General features: G+C 36.1%; 4 protein-coding genes across 7 annotated transcripts; 2 read left to right on the forward strand and 2 right to left on the reverse strand.

Moving 5' to 3' along the window:
* Positions 1–1208: 1208 nt before the first annotated feature.
* Positions 1209–7361, reverse strand: LOC113676873 (ribosome biogenesis protein BRX1 homolog). Of its 2 annotated transcripts, XM_027193606.2 has the most exons (12): positions 7236–7361; positions 7103–7161; positions 6686–6738; positions 6060–6103; positions 5561–5631; positions 5406–5455; positions 4208–4281; positions 3753–3803; positions 3057–3158; positions 2918–2951; positions 2510–2604; positions 1209–2426 (listed from the first exon to the last, which is right to left on the reverse strand). In XM_027193606.2, exons 1-12 carry the CDS (start codon positions 7314–7316, stop codon positions 2232–2234), a joined length of 909 nt encoding a protein of 302 aa, XP_027049407.2. In that variant the 5' UTR covers positions 7317–7361; the 3' UTR covers positions 1209–2231. The 2 variants fall into 2 exon arrangements, with proteins under 2 accessions (XP_027049407.2, XP_089043142.1); XM_089187016.1 differs by lacking the exon at positions 6686–6738 and having other exon boundaries at positions 7236–7345.
* On the forward strand, positions 7311–10734 carry LOC113676874 (plasminogen receptor (KT)). 3 transcript variants are annotated; one of them, XM_027193607.2, is made up of 5 exons: positions 7311–7447; positions 7783–7909; positions 8472–8602; positions 8790–8899; positions 9770–10734. In XM_027193607.2, exons 2-5 carry the CDS (start codon positions 7817–7819, stop codon positions 9883–9885), a joined length of 450 nt encoding a protein of 149 aa, XP_027049408.2. In that variant the 5' UTR covers positions 7311–7447; positions 7783–7816; the 3' UTR covers positions 9886–10734. The 3 variants fall into 3 exon arrangements, with proteins under 3 accessions (XP_027049408.2, XP_027049409.2, XP_089043143.1); XM_027193608.2 differs by having other exon boundaries at positions 7374–7447; positions 7787–7909; XM_089187017.1 differs by having other exon boundaries at positions 7445–7510.
* An 85-nt stretch (positions 10735–10819) lies between these two features.
* Positions 10820–13385, reverse strand: LOC113676875 (uncharacterized). Its single transcript, XM_089187018.1, has 3 exons — positions 13091–13385; positions 11504–11643; positions 10820–11309 (listed from the first exon to the last, which is right to left on the reverse strand). Exons 1-2 carry the CDS (start codon positions 13368–13370, stop codon positions 11507–11509), a joined length of 417 nt encoding a protein of 138 aa, XP_089043144.1. The 5' UTR covers positions 13371–13385; the 3' UTR covers positions 10820–11309; positions 11504–11506.
* Positions 13386–15046: 1661 nt separating this feature from the next.
* LOC113676886 (glycine receptor subunit alpha-2) lies at positions 15047–21296 on the forward strand. Its single transcript, XM_089187020.1, has 8 exons — positions 15047–15263; positions 16063–16175; positions 16629–16696; positions 17547–17758; positions 18141–18223; positions 18756–18887; positions 19412–19785; positions 20338–21296. Exons 1-8 carry the CDS (start codon positions 15178–15180, stop codon positions 20680–20682), a joined length of 1413 nt encoding a protein of 470 aa, XP_089043146.1. The 5' UTR covers positions 15047–15177; the 3' UTR covers positions 20683–21296.
* Positions 21297–21995: the final 699 nt, after the last annotated feature.

Below are 21995 nucleotides of genomic sequence, written 5' to 3' on the forward strand. Positions count from 1 at the left end.
CTATTAACGCGCACGAAGTGATATAGATATTACGTAACCAGACAGACAGAACGAGGGTAAAACTGCATGAGCTGTATTGTGCACTGTGATTATTATATTTTTTTCCTCTTTCTCTTCATAGATAAGAAGGCGTCGCTACATTCAATCACCTTAATTTACAGACGCTAATACAAGCTCCTCATTCTATCAATACCTTACTATATCCCTGGGAAACAAAAAAATTACAAATGCAAATTTTGAAATCTTTCGAATCTTTTTGACTGAATATTCAGAGCATTTAGCAGTTTCAGTGTTACTTGTATCTTAGTGTAATCTCAATAAAAATACCTCACCTTACTTCCACAGTATATCGCTTGTTATCTGACCGCTTACTATGTTAAAAATTTTGGCGAGTTTTCCATTTCCAGGTTTACTACATAAGATAAACCCTTTTTTAGTAAACCTAGAAATGAATAACTCGCTAAAATGGGTTCTTTTCAACATACTAAGTGGTCAGATAACAAGCGATGCACTATGGAAGTAAGGTGAGATATTTTTATTGGGAATTCGACCGTATTTTTCTAATTCCTAAGAGCGGTGGTAAATATTCCATTAACACTCGTTTAATTTCGGGCTGTGACTCTTATTACGCAAGATGATCATCTCACAGCTAGAACTTGGGCCGCCTGCGTTTGAACATATTGATTTGACGACCTTCTCAGAGTCCATGGCGCCGATAGACTAGCTCGCATCAAACTCAGTAACAAATATTCAAGTTATAACTCTTGAGCTCATTTCACACTCTCATGGCAAGAAGCCTTGGAAATACCTGCATCTTTATGAAAAATTTCAGTACAGCTGACAAAAATAGAAAATAAATTTGCAATTATGGTTCGATCATCATATGACCGTTTGTGATCGAGCCAACTTCCTTGCTGAAACCTTGACCCAAGTCCACCGATCTGGTCAGGATAACGTGTTTTGTGCGGAATCATGTCAGTTGAAACACATTTTGAGAAACTTTGATCTCTACCATAATCGAGTGACCACAATTTTTTTGGCAAAGCTGTTTCCACTGTATTGGGTTCACTTAATGCACTCGACACACGTTATCACACGCGTTCTGGTCAAAGAGGTATCATCAAAACTACCTCCCACGTTGAACCCGAGTTATACAAGGAGGACATGATGAAAATTTTGAAAGTGGTCTTCACAATCAGAAACACAAATTTGAGCAATACAAATTCTCTATTTCACGTTTTACAGCACAATCAAAATTGTTTGAAGGTAAAAAAACAGAATGAAAATTCATCTGTTACGTAGTACTCTTCCTTCCTTTCTCTCCGTCTCTCCTGTTCTCCTGTCTCCTCTGTAATGTTGACAAAACACTTCCCATCTGACAGATGTTCATTTTTCATCATTCGAAGAAGGACTCTTTTACAAGGGCGTTGAGCAATATTTGTATCTCATACGGTCAGGATTTCTCGTCTTTACGAACAACGCTTGCCGCTGAGTGTTAGGTATTTCTTGATTACAAAAAAGCACCAATATAAATGGCAACAAGCGAAAGCGAGGCGCACATTGAAAGTAACCTGAGAACTTCCATCAAAGCCACATTAACATATCAATATATCCATCAAAAGTTGTTCAATTACAAGGAAGTTGTCGAAGTTGTCAACAGAAGAGACACAGATAAAAGGAAGGTTCCTAAATATGCAAGGATCTTAAAGCCAGGAAGTAATTCCAGACTCGCCCACCTTTTTTGCAATTAACAGAACAAAGCATTTTTTTTTAATGAAAAAAATTTATCTCTTCTCAAGAAATGCTTAAGTTATGGTCGAGTTTTAGATGCAACGAGTCTTCCTCTTCCGCTGGTTACTAATTTCAAATATTACACGATAAAATTCCCTTTAAAAGGTTTTTTAAAGAGAGTATCTTCGAATAAAAGAATGAGCATTCAAACAACACTACGATCAGACTTGCAAACGTCCACATGTATATTCACACTTCTTTAAAGAAATGGACACCATGGGCAGTTTAGATATATTTGAGAAAAAACGCCAATTGGTGCAAAACACATTTTGCCGTAGTACTCGTGTACAGAAATCTGTGCCACGACAGAAAGAAACTCTACTCAAATTCCATGAGTTTCTTAGAGCCGATAAGATCTTGAACCAGTCTTCGTCAGTTAGTTTCGCTTATTCATCTACCCCTTCCGTCTTCCACTTTCCGTCTTCTTAGATATCTTTCATTCATTTTGCCCCACCGCCTCCCCTTGCCTTGGCAATGTCAATATCTGATTGGGTAATTGTATGAAATACGTCATCTACATCATAAATGTCATGTGGAATATCTTGGTTGGCCTCCCGTCGATCCTCAAGCGCTTGCTTCGATTCCACGCGAGCTCGATACCGCTGAGCAGCTTGCTTGCGGATCATCCGACGATACTAAGATAAATAAGGGTGAGATTTAGAAAGTGTGGCGACCCTAGATAAAGAATTTGTGTAAAAATGACTCTTACAAAACTTACCTCATTAGGTGACCGGTAATGTGGGTTTTCATAAAGTGTTGCTCCTCCAAAGCTTCCTTCAAACACTCTTATAAGGTTTAATACAAATCGTGGGCCTGAAATATAAATTTACCACGTTAAAATCACAATTCAGAATTATGCCATATTTCAACTCTTATAAGTCTTATGTAAAAATAAAGAAATTAATCCTTTAACTCCCATGAGTGACCAAGAAAGAATTTCTCCTTAAAACATCATTACATTATCAAGCAGAAAACTGATGAGAATAGAGAAAAATATCAATAAGGGGATTACCAGTTGATCTAATATCAAATTCTCTTAAGTAACATCATAAGAATTGTATAACAGACAGTAAGGAGAACTACTAAGAGATCTTTGGGATGAAATTATCAAGAGAAAGGCATTTACCAATTTCCAGCAATGATCCATCTTCCTCAACAATCTATGGAACAATAAGTGTTTGCACAGGTCAGTTTTTTTCAAATGAAACTACAAAAATTGATTGTTTATGGACTCCATACCAACAACTATTTAGTATTTAATTTACCTGGAAATTCCGGAACCAAATTCTGTTGTCTTCTACAGAGAAAGAGAACACATGATCTACAAAGGGTTTGCTCTTGGGATGATAACAAGGAGTACTAAAAATCTGCACAAAAAACAGAGAGAGAAGTAAGAGTGAGAACAGAATCATTGCACAAATACTGTAAATATTATAAAAAGTCTGAACTTCAGCCCACCCAGCCAGAGCTTATTCCAGTGTCTGTCTTTAACATGAAGTGACTCAGAGTATTGGTACTATCCCCCGGATGGGATACCAGAACATTGCACCCCACCCCCTTCCCCAGAAATTCATCATAATTCCCTGAACATTTTCTTTTTATTCCTTTATTTTATGCTACATAATATAATATTGATGTAAGAATTAGTCAAGTAGGTAGTGTCCATAAGTAAGGTTAAGTATCACAAAAAGTGTTAGTAATATTCTAAGTAATATAATAAGTGATGTAACATATTTGTATTATTAGTGATACAACATAATCAGTAATCAGTAGTATTGCTGCTAATGTATTGCAATTAGCAGTATTGTAAGTAAGGTTACTTAATTAGTAGCATAGCTGCGAGTATTGTATCCCAGATTATATAATTATTGTAGTGTCCACTTTGTTAATATTGTTTCTGTAAAAAAAAAGTGTTGTTTAAATAAAACAACAAAAGCAAAATTATAAATATTGTTACCTACCTGAATGAACATTTCCTTCAAAAGTGAGTGCTGAGGTGTTTTATCAAAATGCTGTTATGGAGTAAAACCAAAGTGTATGTTATTGTATCAGTAAGAACTGATCATACTCCAGGACACTGGCTCTATGCTGAATGTGTGCATACTTTTAGTACAATTGTAGTTGACATGAAAGGTTATCATCAATGCAGAGAACATTTTGAGGGAACAAAATAATAAAAAGGAAATAAGAAATGAAGCATGAAATCAGGGGCAACAATTTCTTGCAAGGTGTAGAAAAAAAATATCTTAATATGGTGAGAGAGGACCATTCCACAAACCAGACGACACATCCCTCTGTCCATATTCTGGTTTTGATAAGGCTTGGAAGTAGATTAAAATATATTGCTTCACATGGTAGATGCCAATCTTCTTCCTTGTAAATTTAAAACTATTCTACAGTAGACATTTGCTCTAACCTGATCAAATGATAATATTGGTCTTGATCCTTTCAATGAATTTCCAGTTAATTTAAGTTCATCCATTGTGTGCACTAAACAACCAGTAAAAAAAAAAATAGTCAGTTTACTTATTTCAATATAATATTATGTTTGATTTGTTCAGTAGCCCAAATTGTTGATTCCTAAATAATTTAGACAATAACTCAGCATGTATGCTGGTAACTTATATGTTAACAAATCAAGACGGAATATGGAAATAAATTTTTCCAATTTCAGAGCTAAGTTATGGAACTGCCTGAAGCCTGATTGGTGTAAACACAAGAAAAAACCTTTCAAAAACGTAATTCACCAATTATTGTTTGCGGTGCTTGGTGATGAGGATGGTTACTGTATGTTGATGTCTTAATGTTACTCTCAAAAATTACTTATTATCATTAATCAAACTCTAGCTATTATCATTACTTCCTTATTTCTTAAGTTTTCTTATGGGCTCTTGCTGTACTCATGAAAATGCTAGCTATCGGTGAATGTATTTGTATACCTATTTATTTTATTTTATCCTATATATTTATTTTACCTTATTTACTATTAATCCACTTTGCTAAATTTGATAGTCAGTTACACAACCAACCTGCCTTGATTAGCTTAGCATGAATATGCAGGTTGTGTATTTATCTACCATAAAAACCCACAGATAAGCCACACCTGCAGATAAGCTGCACCCTGAATTTAACAGCTCAAATTTTAGAAAAAGTTTTTAAAAGAAATCAAAAGAAATCCAAAGCCATGTCTTGAGAAGTCTTCTTCATCCACTGTTCATTGAACATAAACTCACTACTTCAAAGTCTTACCCACAACTTTAGCACTTTAATTTAATGAACATCATTTCTACCAACTTTGACATATGATTGGTCTTTTTCTGGTATTTGTTGACAGGAATTTCTTCATTCAACACAGTTTTTCCATAGATTTTTGCATTACAATGAGAATGTGGGCAGAACATTCGAAGCTTAGGAACCAGGCATTAGATCGGACATGAAAATGGAAATGTTCCCACAGATAAGCCGCACCCCAAATTTCTAGTGATAATTTTTGGAAAAAAGGTGCAGCTTATCTATAGGTTTTTACGGTAATTTATTAAATTTAAACTATTGGAATAAAATGACAAAATGATGAAAATACCATAACATCATGAGTGGCCCCTAGTAGCACTTACCATTTTCAACCAAAAACTTGGCAGATGGCCCATGTGGTGTACAAGAAAACCTTCAATAACAACAAACAAAACAGGCTCAGGGGTGTCCTGCATTTGTAATATTATACACACTAAAATAAATTTAAAGTGAAGGGGAAACAAAATATGAAACCTACCACATATAAAGGTCCTGTCCCTTTCTCATCTCAAAAAAGACACATTTGTTACAGTTTTTCATCTCACAGACCTACAAGTCAAGTTATAGTGTTATTTGTTACTGATATAATATACACTTTTGCCAATTACCATCTTTAATCTCTCTTTAACAACTACTGATGTTTTCTCTCTAAAATGCTCAGGGATGACAGGGGCTTCTACACTATTTTGGTCAAGGTGGAATTCCTGTTTACATGAGGTGAAATAAGTGCATTGTAGAAGAGAATGAAACTACAATTTATAACTGGATAAAGGAACTGGGAAATATGGAGAGTTAATTTCCTTTGAGGAAGAGCTTTATGTTATACTACTTTACAAAAAAATATTACAAAAACTCCAACAGTCAATCTGATTGGCTGATGGCTGCATATCAATGAGTAAGTGCACTTAATGCTGATAGGTGATAATTAACGTTGAGTGTGATGACAATGAAATGTCACAGGAAAATTGTTTACTAACCTCATTGACAATAAATAGTTTGTCTTTGCGGTCAAGTTTGGTCTCTAGAAGAGATCAACAAAAAGAAAACATAATTGAAGCATTTCAAGGTCTGATTTTGTTTGGCTTTTCACTCCTGTCTCTCTATAAAAGAGGCCTTATAACACTCAACCAGCTCCTCAAGAAGGCACCTGAGGTTGCACCTGAAGTAGTCTCATGGGATTTTTTGATGATTCATTATTTAGTTTGTCCTTTGACCTATATGTTGTTAATTCAGAGTCGCAACCTATCCCTTTACACCTCAACATCAGTATGCATATTCTCCATACATTTCCTAAGGTGCTGACAAAGAGTATTTGTTTAACAGTCAAGGGTTTCTTTAGTTGGTGATCATTTCCTTTATTCTTGTGACCTTAATGTTTGATTCAAGATGATATTGTAAGGAGAAATTAGATGCTAGTCATTCATAGGGGTCAAAGAGTTAAATCAGGGCTGCAAGGATTTTGAGCTGTACAAATGCAAGAGGAGTCATGTTCTTTGAGCTGATTGATCTGTGGTCAGCATGCATGCACCTGAACACAAAATAATCATCAAAAGAGGTATGTATGGGGATTTATCATAAAATCATAAAGATCATATGCATATACCAGATTTTGAGTGGGGTAACAATGTCTGTATATCCAGCATAAGATGCCTTGCTCTGCGAAAATTTAAAGAAGATATACATGGTACATGTAGATATCAGGAATTTGTTACAATACAGAATGAACTTAAAGACAAAGTAATTATCACATCACTTTTGATATATCCGGAAAAAAGTGAAATACATATGAAACAAGTTTACGGAAATCAGCGAAGATATTTATGCAGACTAGAAATACATTTAATTCAACCATAAAACATTCAGTGAAACACAGATACATCCATGCCATATATAGCCTATCTTCGACAAATGGAACACCATGCAACTCATATAAGCCATAAAGAATATGAAATCAAAGAAAAGAACAACGATAATATTCTCCTGCTTTAAAGTCTCGTTATCTTGGCGTCTTCGATCTCACCTGTGTGATATACCACGTGAGCAAAACACCAACACGCGTTGTTTGTTTGTCCATTTTCCCTGTAAATAAACGGCCAAAAGTTTGATTTTATTATACATTAGCAAAGAATAGCTAAATGAGGGTTGGATCTAACCTTTTTCGTTTTCTTTTTCTTCGGCTGTACTCCATTAGAACTATTAGAAGTTTCCACTTCTTTGAACCTTTTCTTCGCCATTTTGAATTATCAACTTAAGCTTGGTAACCAGGCTTTTGGGAAAACTGCTGATTTAGCACTGCTGACCCATAGAGAATATTATTGACTTTCGAAGAAAGGCCCTGGAAGGAGGGAGAGATTTTTAGAACGAGGTAAATATCCCTGAACTTCGACTTCTCCTCCGAAAATGAAGCCTTCTGAGACTAATCTAAGAGGTTAATTTTGTAGTTTGCAGATTAAGTGCTTAAGATAAAAGATAAGGACCTGAGAAACTTTGCAAGATTCGAATTCTGTTAGTCGCGGGTTTGTTGATAGCGTCAGTGATTAACCCCAGTTCGCTGAAAATGCAAGATCTGACATTTGAAAATAGTTAATCGTTATTATGCTGTTAACCAATATCAAATGATTTGTTAATCGTACCTTTAGTTTTAATTATTTTGTTCATGAGAGGAAATTATTTTTCATTCAAATCTCCCTCCATTCTTAGGCAGATTTTGTATTAAGGAGGAGAAATAAACACAATGGGTTCTATTCTTGGAGGAGCTATGAAAGAGACCATGGATGAAAACATGAAGAAGAATCAGGAATTTATGTTGAAAACTCAACAAATACAGGTAATTTAACTGCAGAGGGTAGCTCTGTGTGAGACTGAAACTTGGAAATGAAATTGAATTTGAAACTGTTACCAGTGATATCATGGTTGAATATAAGAGCCAGAAGCTTTTACAAATTACTGTTAAAACCAGGGTGTAAGCCACACCTTTTTTCCAAATTTGAGTTGTCAAACAGAAGGTGAAGCTTATCTGCAAATGCTGCTTATACACCAATGTTTATGATTCTTTGCAGGATTTTGCTGGTTATTTAAGTCATCAAATGAAGATGTACAGTAACTGAGATTTTGAATAACAGTAGGACTGTTACAGATACTCAACCCTTTAACCCCTAAGAGTGACTAGCATCTAATTTCTCCCAACAATATCACCCCTAAATCATACAGTAAGGTCATGAGAATAAAGAAAATTATCAGCAGCTGAAGAAGTTATTGATTGTTACATAAATTCTCCTTGTCAGCACCCTTGGGAATGTATAGAGAACAGTATAGAGAATACCTTTACTGATGTTAGGGTGTAAAAGGTTAAAAGTTTCTTGTTTTGGTAACACATCTATTTTTTTCAGCTGGGAAGGCAGCTTCAAATGCAGAATGCTATGAGAGAAAGACAAATGTCCATGCAACTGGCTGGAGCAAGAGAAATGTTTAATTGGTTAGCTACATTCTATGGAATTGCAACAATTGGCATGTTTGCTGGGTAAGTGTTACATAATGCACAGCTGTTCACTCAAAGTTTTCCTACTAGAAAGGTTGCAGACCAAGAAAAAAACTTGAACTTAGATCAAGAAGATGTAAAGAAGGAAAAAGTCTGTAATCGTTGTGTGTTTTATTATGGTGTCATTTTCATATGATCACATTTGTCCTCTTTTACTTTTTTTGCGTAGGTTTATGAAATCCAAAAAGCCAGCTGTTTTAATTCCCTTTCTTCCACTATCCTTTGTTGTTGGTTATCAGGCTGATTATGTTTATGGAGGCAAAGTCAGCAGAATCAGAGGTTAGTGTAAAGGTTTGGTTGAAAATAAGGATAGTTACCATCAAAAGATCTGGTTTATAATAAAGTAGCCTTGAGGCAGTCTTGTCCATTTTCTTTAGTTGAGTGGTAGTCATGCAAATATATATGCCCTCCATGTCTCTTACCTTACTCATGCTCCCCTCTCCTAATGTCAAAAGATCTGCCTTATTATAAAGTAGCCTGTGTAGTAGAGTCTCATTATTTTAGTTACCAGAGTTACGTGAATGTGAGGGATGCTCACACTATTAGCCTAAGGGAACAGTGTCAATTTATTGTAATTGAGCCCCCAAAGGGCATTAAAAAAGCCTTGTGGTTTTGGTTGACAGTATTTTTGAAAAGAAACTGTGTTGTACAAAACTCAGGAGTTAGTGGAGCCAACCCATGCTCATCTGCCGAATAAAGGCTTCAAAATCCAGTTGAATCTGCATTCCATGGTTTCCTATGAGACCCACTGTTACACCTACATAGCAGTCTTGTCCATTTCCTTTAGCTGGGCAGTAGTCAGGTATTTCAGGTGTATGCCCTTGCTTAACCCAGTTGTTGGGGAGACTCATTCCTTTGGCATACTCCCCTCATGTAGCTGAAAGAAAATGAAGCACTGCACCATGTACTTGCAGGTTGGAGACTCAGTTGAGTAACTGAATGTCATAGGGACTTAACATAAAGAGAAATGTTTTTAGAGATGGCTTGTTTCATCCCTGGAAGGTGGCCTCATTTCATTTTATAGCTGGTGAAGATACATTGCATAGTGCAGAGACCTAGAAGTGTTTTGGTCTCTGGTTTATTCATATGAACTTACTTGTCAGGATTTATTGATTTTTTTTTTTACTTTTCGCTTTTGCTTTTTTGCAGAGGAGGCAGAACGTATCATGAAAGAAGAATATTCAATTCTTCAACTCCCTGCTGGGATGCCTGATTTCAAATCAATTGAAGAAGCTCGTCTAAAGGCTGAAGGAAAGTCATCTTGAACTTTTCTAGTCATCTGAGAAGCTTGCATTACATAAAAAACACACCTATGCAATCTATAATCTCTACTATACCTAAGTTAACATCATTGTAAAACCCATACGCTTACATAAACATTTTGAATTTATTATTTTGAGAGTGTATTGCTTCAAGGGCTAATGCTTGAAACGTCAGCCTTTAAACTCTTTACCGTGGCCAATTTACATCGTCAACTGAGTTGATAACACTACATTACCCTGTTACACTCTCCCACTGACACAGCACCATAGTTTCTTTAGAAACTCACCCCTTTATTGTTGTTTTATAGTCTTCAAAAAGCTGTATATTGCATGCTTGTTATTGCTCTGTAGGGTTTGAGTAATAAAAGGATTTCTCTCTATGACATTTCCCACAAACTTTTAGATGTTTCCCAAGAGTAACCATTGAGAGAAAATGAAAAAGGAAAAGATCATGTGCTGCAGGCATATGTTTATTTTCTGGTCTCTGAAATATTATGTTTACTCATCTCTATGACTTTATATGGCCCCCACTCGAAGTCCATGATTTGTCAGGTCTGGAAAATAACATTTTGGAATTTCATGACTTTCCAAGTGTTCCATGACCTGTACAAACCCAGTAACTGTGAAAAAATTACTTACCAAAGAGAAGTGGCTTTTTTTAGCATGATTAATTTGTTCTGAAAGTATACATGTATGTAAGGCCCATATGTGTCAACATTTCACTAATATTAGACAACTTAGGCTCAGAATTTTGTCAGTGGTGTACATGTACCTTGATCTTAGGGCCATAATATATAGCACTCTTCCCTGAAATCAACTGAAAATCATATATAAAAGAAAAAAATTCAGAAATCATTTGTTTTGTTGATTGTATTTTAATGACAAAAAGGGGGTCATGGTTCTAATTATAGGCTTTGAGCAAAAAGAGCAAAACCAGTGATGTTAAATGCAAATTTTAATTGGTTATACTGCTGCTGTCAAACCTGTTATTACAAGGTAGTAATTTCATGCTTATAAGTAGAATTTATTTCATGAAATTTTATATTATTAACTGTTACAGGGTAGTAGAGATTCATCAGGGCACCAAACTGTATACAGTCATGACAGAGCCACCTTAAACTTTTTTCCTGGTCCTCCTTACAATAAGATGGTATATGAGATGATATTAGATCCGAGTTTTTGTATCTGTGGAGTCATAAAAGTCCACTTTTCTTATCAGTAAAGCAGTTACTGCATTATTAATTCTAAAAGACAGTCCATATCCAAATTTGAAAGTTCAAGTTATTCTGCTGCACTGAAAATTAACGTAACATACTGCAGCAAAAGTAAACACAACTTGATTATGTGGTGTAAAATACTTTCTAAAATAGCTTTTTTACTGGAACATTTTTTTAAACATCCTTCCCTTGTGTCTTACTCTGCCTGGCCTGTGAAAATAAGTCGTATAAATTTTAATAGAACACCTTGAAACATGCAACACTACATAAAAAATACCGTACCAGAGAGATATATAATAGACGTTACTATTTCGTTGATCGTCTACAACCAGAAAGGAGCATGTTCAAAAATAAAGGACCCCATAAAAGCAGACTTTAAGAAAAATAGATAAAATTAGGCTGACCTTCTAACACATTCCACAAGTGTGTGGGCACTCTTCTTCAACAAAACTGACAAAACTCCGGTATGTTATGAACCACCGACTGCTGAAGCACTGATGTTTTCTCAACCGACATATAGTTGGGTTTACATCCAAGCAATAGGCTGTAAAATTATGTAAAATAGAGTTAGTAAGCAATTCTTAACGCTTCTTCTTTTTTTTGGATTAAAATAAGTATATTAACATTAAGTTAAAGTAGTTTTTGGTGCCTTTGCTCAGTCTACAAATGATCCTCTGTCGCATTGATGTCTCTGTAATATGATAGTAGTGCCCTTCCACAGTGTATTTTTTTAAATTTTAGCTTGAATTATTCCTATTTCTCCCAAGTAGACTTAAGTTATAGATATCATGCAGGTTTCTGTTTGTACTGAGACTTTTATTACCATAATGTGGCGTCTTAGTTTTTTTTTAACTCGTAAGTTATTTTAGGAAGTCAGTACCTCTTTTTGCTATTTAGTCTAATTAATGAAAAATCCCTTCTTTTATATTTACTGGGATGGATCAAATAACGTTGTTGTCACCAAACAGTAGTTATCTGGGATTGCTTCATTTTGTTTTGTGACTGGTTCATTATTCATTTGAATTTTTTTCTGATATTTCCATTGGTCAGTTAAGTGTCACCTTGTTAAGTGGTTAGTCTCCAATTTAGGGATATCTTTTTTTAGTCATTTAAAAGAGACGGATATCGTTAATCAATTTTTCACAATTAACTTAGTTTAAACAATCTGGATATCTTCTACTGTGGAAGACTAGATAGGATTGACGACTGATGACATGATACTGAAAAATTACATGTTAGACTATGCAACACATTTACAAGCCGAGAACAGCCTTTGATCTTTTTTGAAGACCATATGTCTGCATATCAGTTGAATCTTACGGCCGGGATGTGACCCTCTACGTCAAAACGAGTCCTATTTCTCGGCAAAGCAAAGCATGCGTGACCTGGTGAAGATCAACCGAGAATCCGTTGAACAAACCACAACTTGAACTTAAGGCGTTGTTTTTGAAAAGCGTCGTGTTTTCTCAGCAACAAAGATGAAATTTTAAAAAATTTCTGGGTTCAGCACAATTTTCTTTTAGCTCTCGCAAAAATCTCTAGATAGCCAAACGTCTACTTTTTCAAATGCTTATCTCTGAAGTGGACTGAAAAAGGTACACTTTGTTTTTCATAAACAAGTGTCTGCATCATTGCCAGCCCCTTACTAAACCTTTAACTCCCAAGATCCGATTGTCAATTCTCCCCTCTAGCTACCACACATTTCCTTGTAAATAAGTTACGAGAATTTGGTAGTAGATCAAGATAACAACCTCTACCTGATAAGCTTGAGTATTCCCAAGACCTGTTTGCTGGATGTTTAGATATTACGGGGATAAGTTACATGTTAATCACTTTTACGAAGGTACTGTTGCGTTGTTCAATTATTCTGTACTCAGACTTAAAAAGTTATCAAGCATAGAATGGGCACTTAAGTCTATTACGGCGGATATGTGGCAAAAAGGGGTACACTCTGTGTTACTATTGGTTATTTCGCTTAAAAAAAAATTCACCTTTCTTTTTCGTCAACCAACCATCGTCAAATTCTATTGCATCTCCGATATCACGAGGAGTCAGTTCTTCTCCAAACGGTTTGGCCTTTGAAACTGATAAAACTGTAATTAGTCCAAGAGAAAGGATCAAAACCCAAGAGCTCTTCATTTCAATCGAATACTTCTTGATTGGGAAGTCAGTTAACACTTGAAGTACGAGAATTGGCTGTTTTCCGCTCGTAGGCTGATAGTGAATTGTGGCTCTGTAAGGCTGCCTTTTATACCAAATCTTGGCGTCCATATTAAGTAACACAAGTTTCAAATATACAGATAAAACGATGACTCCGAGACTAAACCGTTGGAAATTTCAAAAGCTAAGTCACTCAATTGTTTGTTGGTTGAAAGCGTCGTTGATATTAACGCTGATAGATAGGTCACAGATGACAGGGATTCGAGTTTCGCGTCTCAGTGCACTTGTTCTTATCATTTATGTGTCAAAGTTCTTTTTGCATTAACAAGCCACCCTTGACAAAAGTAAAAAATCAATCCATATTAACTCTATGTTGTTCTCCTTTTAAAAGCTGAAGGTAAAACACTTAATAACAAAGTGCTTAGTAACACACAATTTCAGCACGATGAATGTAATGTCACAAAATTCAGTTTGACATTTTGATCTGGGCTGACCCGCAAAGCTATGAAATCTTCGATATTTTTGTCTGCAATTGCGCATGGCTTTTTTCAAAATGTTTCAAATGCTATCAAAACTTGAGAGCTTGTTTAACGTATCTCGAACAGACGACGTTCTGTTTTTAAACTTAATCCATATAGTTATCTTGTACCCTTGTTATACGGGTCTGTCTAAGAAATGTTTTAAAAAAGACATGATGTGCCGATTTCCCAAACATGCAATCCTAGCTAACGTACGAACTTCTAACGGACAACTGATCATCAAACTACTCTTCAATTTTGACCGGGTGCAGTTTTCAGTCAACGAATATCGTAACAGTCGTAACACGCAGCAAACAAGCAGGCAAGGTCAGAGTCATATATAAGAGATGTCAACAAATCGTCTATTTTGACAACCTTCTTAAGCTGCGAGTCGTGAACTACGCACATCGAACTCCTACGGGTAGAGTGCCTGCGGGTTAAGGAACGCTTGAAAACAGCGGGTCCGTTCATAAACAGTCTAAAGCGCATGTGTCGCTACTAGACAGCCTTTCCTGTCGCTCTTGAGAAGAGTTTTGACGGGGGAGGTGTGGGGGTCAGGGAGGGTATGGAAAGGGGAGGGTGGGTGGGAGAGAATGTTTCTCACAATCCTTGTTAAATAAGCAGAATTAATTTTTGTTCCTTTGCGTGTCCGTCCCTCAAGTTGGAACAACAGATGTGAAAGGAAAATGGAGGCGAAACGGCGATAGTATACTTAAGGATGGCGGCACCCAAGAAAATTTATTTTGTTTCCTGCAAGGAACTGAAAATAAAAACATGAAAACAAGCAAAGAAGTGCAGAAAAATAAGGGGTTGAGTAAATCTATAATCAGCATATACCCTTAATGCTTTTAGAATTCTGCTATGTATTAACGCTAATGGAGATATCGCCTTCCAAAGACAAGTAGAATTTTGATGATAATAAAAGCTATGGGAAATGATAAACGCTTCGATTTGAATGACGTCCACAGCTTCAAGAGTCGATACTGTTAACCAATGCTTAGACAGGTGCACTCTGGGTCTCCAACGGTTTTTAACTAAAGTGCGTTAGTGATTAACTTTTTAGCCTTCGACGAAAATGTGATTTATGTGAGAAAGATGACTTATACTTTGAGCTGTAATTATAGACACTAATTTCCGCGGCAATGCGAGCCGTCATTTCTTAATTGTTTGCAATGTGTTAACACTGATATCTTGATTCAAAGAATAACTGGAACATTACATTAAATGCAGGTGGTTTTCTTTATGCATTACTGAATAAATAATTATGACGAATTGTTAGAATTTTCGTTTCAGTCAACACATTTCACCGATCGGCCAACTCAATGCAGTTCAAAGTTGATGATTCATGTACAAGCCGAGATTGAGTGGCTCTACTCACTCACCCCTTTCAGTTGAGGAAAATGTCAAAAAGTTTAATTTCTGTGGCGTTTTTAATATTTCAAGCAACTTTTTCGTTTGCTGCTAGCGATGAAGTCAAGAAAAGCAGGTGAGATGTCCCACGGTATGTCAAACGCAACTGAATCAAAGTTATTTTCTCAAATCTACTTTTCGAGTCGTAGGAAAGTTTTTTTTTCAAAGATTTAACTAGAAGTGTTTGAAAAGGAATGATGCATTAACATTAGACTCATATGTGGACCAAGTGTCTTAAACTTAAGCAAAAAATTGAAAATTTGACGCTATGTTTATTGGGAAATCTGTAAGAGAATTAACTCCAAATGAACCTCTCAAGTATGACTCAGAGACCAGCATCTTATATAAACCCTAAATGCCTCGAGTTCTAACAGTTTAATCGTGATCACAAATTATTTCGAGAAAAAGTTGTTTTTCTGGAGAACGAAATGTAATTTCATTTTTTAAAGCCACTCATTTGTCATGTTCTTTCTTGATATTAGCGCTTCCTCTCCCTTTAAACACAACTTATCGTGTTAATCGCCACCTTTATCAAATTCATGAACAACAGCGTGTTGGATGATTTCTGAAAATTTAGGACGCAAGTCATTTACACCTCAGCATAAAAATACACTTTGTTTTGATGATATCAGTTCGATTGTTGATGTTTCGAAGCAAACATGGCCTCTGTCTTTAGTGAAATAAGCTAATTTGGTTTGATCAACTGAGTTGATAATGGGAATTGGCCATCGCAGAAAGTTTTAGAGCTGACGTTTCGAGTATTAGCCCCTCGTTTTTTTTTTTGGGGGGGGGGGGGAGATACAGGCTAAGTCCTGCTATAATGTACGGCTTTTTAAACCACCATCCCTTTCTCAAATTGTGCGTTTAAATTATAGATCAAGCGAAGCAGAAGAGCTTTTTCGCCACAGGATTGAGGCGCCTAACAAAACAGACATATTTGCTAAACTCTTCAAAGGATATGACAATAGAGTTAGGCCCAACTACAGAGGTGGGTGTATAAATATTGACGGAGGACTTATGTCGCAGATGCAAAGATCAATAAAGATCAATGACAAGAAGGAAAAAATACATGAATTACTAACCAGGTGATAAGTGCCCGTTTTTGATATAGTTTCGTTTTTCCTTCTCTCTTCCGTCGGATCTCGCAGCTCATTCAATTGCAACGCGTCAGAATTTTGTCACATGAGATCTAATTCTTCCTCAACGCGAGAATCTTCTTGAGCTTTTGTTTTCAGTTTTATCTAACTCAGTGTAACCGTTTTAAAGACAGGCTTTTGAGAATTTGATGTGCATACATAATTGTCTTGATTTGCAAAATTTGAAGCCAAACTGAGTAAATCAAGAGGATACTTAGATTTTTAGTTTTCTAAGTTTGACAGTCCCTTTTTACTGCTATTGTTTAGATAACGTCTTCCCTTTCTTTTGGCATTTTTTATTTTAGAGAAACCAGTCCAAGTTTTACTCTATGCTGTCATTGACTCGTTTCACGATATCAGAGAAGATCAAATGGTATCCACATAAAAACATATATTTATTTCTTTAAAAATTTTAATAAGTATGGCAAAAGTACAACTGACATAGATATATTTTTCAATAGCATTTTTTAATTTACCTTTATAAAATGTGCTATTATTGAAGATATTTCTCAGATAAACAAAAGCAAAGTATTTTGGATCGGAAGCCCTGAGAGGGGATTTGGTTTTAGAGAAGGCACGTTTCGAATGAAATCAGAGAAATTACAACAGCCAATCAGAACTTAAGTGAATATGAAAGGGATTCAAAGCAAGCAAACTGCTTGAGGCGCGGGAAAACGCACGTGACCAAGTTGTTATTAGCTTAGACCAGTTTCCAATCGAGTGTCAGAAAAACCAAAACCAAGGTAATCATTACCATTAGCCAATGAAAACTGAAAGTGAAAACGAGCAAACTGCTTGAAGCGCGGGAAAACGCTGATGACCAAGTCGCGATTGTTCGTAGTCTTCATCTTCAGAGGATGGCGCGAGTTTTCTGCACCAATCACAGAGCAAAAGTTAAGTAAAACTAAAGCAAACAAGTGTTACTTTCGACACTCAATTGAAAATTGCTCTGAATTTTGCATCTGATTGGTTGATAGGCTGGATCGAACTTTGTCTTAACCAATCACCAAGCAAAGTGACAAATAAGAAACGCAATGCACCAAGAGATTTTTATATTCTCTTGAGTCCACGTTGTGAGCGACTTTCGGCTCTTTATTGAAAATAGTTCTAAAGTTAGATCAGTACCGTGTAGAGGGAAAGTATCAGTTATCACTGTAAGGCAATGAAAAGGACTCCAGCATTTTCCATTCTTAATTTATCATCTTATATCATTACTTCAAAAGGAATACAAAGTTGAGTTGATATTAAAAGAAACGTGGAAGGACCCAAGACTTGCATATGGCAACGCAACGTGGTTCGTCAGACTTAAAAATGAGCTACTAAAGAAAATTTGGTATCCTGATACAATGATTGAGAACGCCAGAAAACACGATGTTGACGATAAAACAAGGACAGCATACCTGTTTGGTGATGGGACGATATTTTTCTCCGAATGGTTTGTATGATTGAGTTATCATTGAATTGTATTTCACAGAGTTCAGTATGGTGATGATGGTATACTTATGAAGATGATAGTCGTAGGAACGATGAAAATTCTGGTTGTGACTTTTCACCCTTTATACCCTTTACATCAGTATGCATATCCTAAATACTGTCTGACGTATCCTCCACACTGTTCTCTATACGTTTCCTTTCATATGCTTCCTTATAGATTTTTAGATGGCCACGAGCTGAGGGAGTAGAAAAAAACTTTGTTTTACTCTTGGAGCTCAGTAACTCGCCCAAATACGTAAGAAGCTAAGTTCCTCGTACTGCATTCTTTGCGTCACAAAAGACAATCCATTCTGTTTCGTGTTTCATTTTATCTAATTTTCAAGGATTAAGGCAACTTTAACAAGTCACATGGATTTTAAGAGCTACCCAATGGATGTTCAGACGTTGAGAGTACAGTTTGCTGCTTGTATGTATGAAAACATTTTGTTCAATAATGCAACCAAGAGGTGATTTTCTAACTTTAATTTTTAGTTTAGAAAAATTTAAGAGACAGATTAAATCCCGTACGGGCCTGAATTTTTTTCAGGTCCTATTTACAACTACTAGTTTCAGTAGTGTTCTTAGCTGCGAGGATCTTCTAATTTCATCTCTCCACCGCAGTGCAAATATGTGAATTTTCATATATCTAAATTCTAGATTAAGCCACTTGGAATGACGTATGATTTTAAAGAAAAGTTTATTCAAATTTTCTTTTAACTTAAATTGAACCATAAGTTTTATGTTGCATCATGGCGTATGCACTTTGCATGTGGATAACTTAAACAATGCATCTGATGCATTTCATTGGCTCCATTTTAGATATCACTAATCTATAACCAACAAGAACAAATAATTCCTAAGGAAACCCTAAGGTGATTACTTCGCCTCTCGCTCTAAAACAATGTTGTTTTCCATAAAATATGACAATTTGTGTTTCTTGGTGAATTTACCTCTTTCAGACAGTTACGATGATAATCAAGTTCTGTATGAATGGATAAAAGTATCTCTGAAGGAACATGACATGACAGAGTTTTATGTGGAAAAACAAATCCTCAGATTGGAATCAACGTCATTTATTACAGGTAGTTCAGGTATTTATTTCTTAATCATCATATTAGACAAGATAAGACTGGAAGTTGTGCAAGGTATTTATAAAGTGTGATGATTTTGATACTGATTTTGACAAGAACAGTGACGACGACAATGGTAGTGATAATTGTTATGATCATGGCCTCGGTAACGATAACGATGACGATAACGATAACCGTTTCTGTAACGATAACGTTAACAGTTACTATAACGATGACGATAATGATAACGGTTGCTGTAACGATGACGATAACGATAACAGTTACTTTAAAGGTGACGATAACGATTACTCTAACGATGACGATGATAGTGACGATGATGATAATGACAATGATGATGATGATGGTGATGATGAGAATAACGATGATAATGATGTTAATGGTAATGAAATTGAAAATGATAATGATGCTGGTAATAGCGATGGTAATGGCAATTGTGGTGATAATTTTATCTTTTAATGAAGATACGAAAACATCTGATAATTTTGACAGATGGATTAACGAACTGGGTTGTTTGAACTTTCTAGGAACACATACAGCAGCTGTGGCCGAGTTTAAGATAAAACGTCGCTTACAGCACTTTATCGTTGGCTTTTACGTCCCTTGCATCGCATGCACAGTAGCCTCTTGGATCCAGTTTTGGATGGATGAAATGGCCGTCGGTGACAGAGCAAGTCTGGGAATAACATCAGTGTTGACGGAGATCTTTCTACTGGAGTTTAGTAATCAAGGGATGCCTAAAGTCAGTTATATGAAAGTTGCTGAACTATACCTTATCGTGTCTTTCGTGTTCATCTTCTTGGCCCTGATTGAGTCTGCAGTGGTGTACAAGGTCAGTCAGTGGTCACTCCTAAAAAAGAACAGTGGAAAGATGACGGAAAAAGAGGCTAGAAAGGATAAGGTAATCTGGCCCAGTGGTCGATTCAGGGTCTGGGGGGTTTGGCTTACCCCTGGGGTCGGTGGGTCTCGAACTGATTCATATTTTGGTCGTTCACTTTTCAATTCGTACCCATTCTCTTCTTTCATTCGTTCGTTTGTCGCATCATCATCCTTTCAAATACTTTGTAATATAAATTTATTTTTTTAATCTTTTTTCATCCATCTATACGGTTTCTAATGCAAACAGGGATACCAGCCTCTAGAAATCTGAATTTTGAAGACATTTGATTTTAATTGGATCTCTCATCTTAGTGAGTTCTTCAAATCGACTCTTTCGCCCCAGTCTTCCCTACAACCCGGTAATCGCTAAAATCACACGATGTTATCTAAAATCGAAAAATGATTGAAAGAAGGCACATAAACACAACCATCGTTAAGTCCTTGTACAGACAGTCCAATGATCTTTTGTAATAGAGTAGACATTTCTTGATTTGCCATCTTAAAAGAGAACGTATGCAGATAATTTCATGGTCTCTCACATTAGTTTAACATCTCTCAAAACTCTTTTTTTCAGAGTCTTACTTCACAGACACCAACAGGAAAAGAATTTTACAAAGAAACCGAAACCCCCAAACCCGAAACACTGACGTCTTGTAGATCACCAATGATGTTAAGATACAGCACTCTCAACTTTAAGCAAACAGTGAATAAATCATCGGAGCACATCCTTTCTGAAGAAGAGAGATACGAAGGGACAGACTCCCCTAAAATCTCGACGACTTCAGCGGGAACTGAAGCCAAGGAAAGCTGGGGCCATGCGATAGACCGGGGGGCGCGTGCCTTATTTCCGCTCTCTTACCTCATCTTCTCAGTCATGTATTTTGGTGTCATGTTTACTTCTGATGAGGGATCCAAATGACATCTCCATTCGTTTGACTTTCCAGTCACTCGAATAGGAAAACAATGGAAAACGACTTATCAAGTAAATCTTTAGATTATTTTATGGCTAAAACTACTTCGAGCCAATTCAGCCCTCTTAAATTTCAATCTTACCGGATGTCAAAAGTTTCAGCTTACACGTGTTAGTTAAGTAAGGTTGAAAGCAACACTACAATTTTTAATGATTTTTATTTGCCGTCACATCAAGAATATCAGATATTTTTAAAATGATGTTTTTGGAGGTTGACTGACAAGAACTGAAGGTTTGAGTCAGGTGAATTCCAGGAGAAAGTTGAATATTTGCTATAGATATTTCGACCCTTTGACTAGCATCTAATTTCTCCTTACAATATCAACCTAGAATCACACAATAAGGTCACGAGAATAGGAACATGATCACCACCTTAAGTAGTTATCGATTGTTTTATAAATTCTCCTTGTCAGCACCCTAGGGATTGTATATAGAAAAGTATGGAGAATGCGCATACTAATGTAACGGTGTTAAATTTAATTCTCCTGATGGTAAACATTTGTCATTTTAGTAAGCATTGATTTTATTTTAAAAAAATAATAAAAAAAACTAAAAAAAAAAAACCACAGTAAGTTGGGAAAGCGAAGTTTGTCAAACCAGTTAATGATTATAAAGAAACAAGATCTGCAACCTTAGCTGTGATGACGACTTCATTTGACGCTTAACTTGCGTAGTTGTCTCCAATCGCTCAGCTTGTTTGCAGTAGCTCAGCATATGCTCGTGCTGAAACTTCAATTCTTTCCTTAAACTACCGCAAACACTTTAAATTCGACGAATGATCATTTCATACTCTCTTCAGATTGTTTTTTAAGTAAAACTGCAAATTATCGACCAGGCAATCACACATAAGGTGTTACTTCCATCCAGTCAGCACAATTTGAAGGGTCATCTGGGATGAAGATGATTCCTTCTAATGCACTGCATATCCTTACGGCGCATAATGTGCAAAAATACACAAAGTGACAAAATGGCGCGTTTCAAAATGGCCGAAGGCGCGTCGGTGAACTCTTCAACACTTAATAGTGACTAACATCTAATTTCTCCCAACAACATCACACTTGAATCAAACATTAAGGTCATGAGAAAAAAGGAGATGATCATCTTCTAGAGAAGCTCTCGATAGTTGAACAAATTCTCCTTGTCAGAACCCTAGGAAATGTCTGGGGAGTAGTATGGAGAATATGCATACTGATGTTAGAGAGTAAAGGGTTAAGTATATTGCAACATTTTTCCTACACGTGCATGCTTAGAGTCCGTGTAAA

Source organism: Pocillopora damicornis, chromosome 11 (genome assembly GCF_964200805.1).
Source record: "Pocillopora damicornis chromosome 11, jaPocDami1.2, whole genome shotgun sequence".
Classification (NCBI taxonomy): Eukaryota; Metazoa; Cnidaria; class Anthozoa; order Scleractinia; family Pocilloporidae; genus Pocillopora; species Pocillopora damicornis.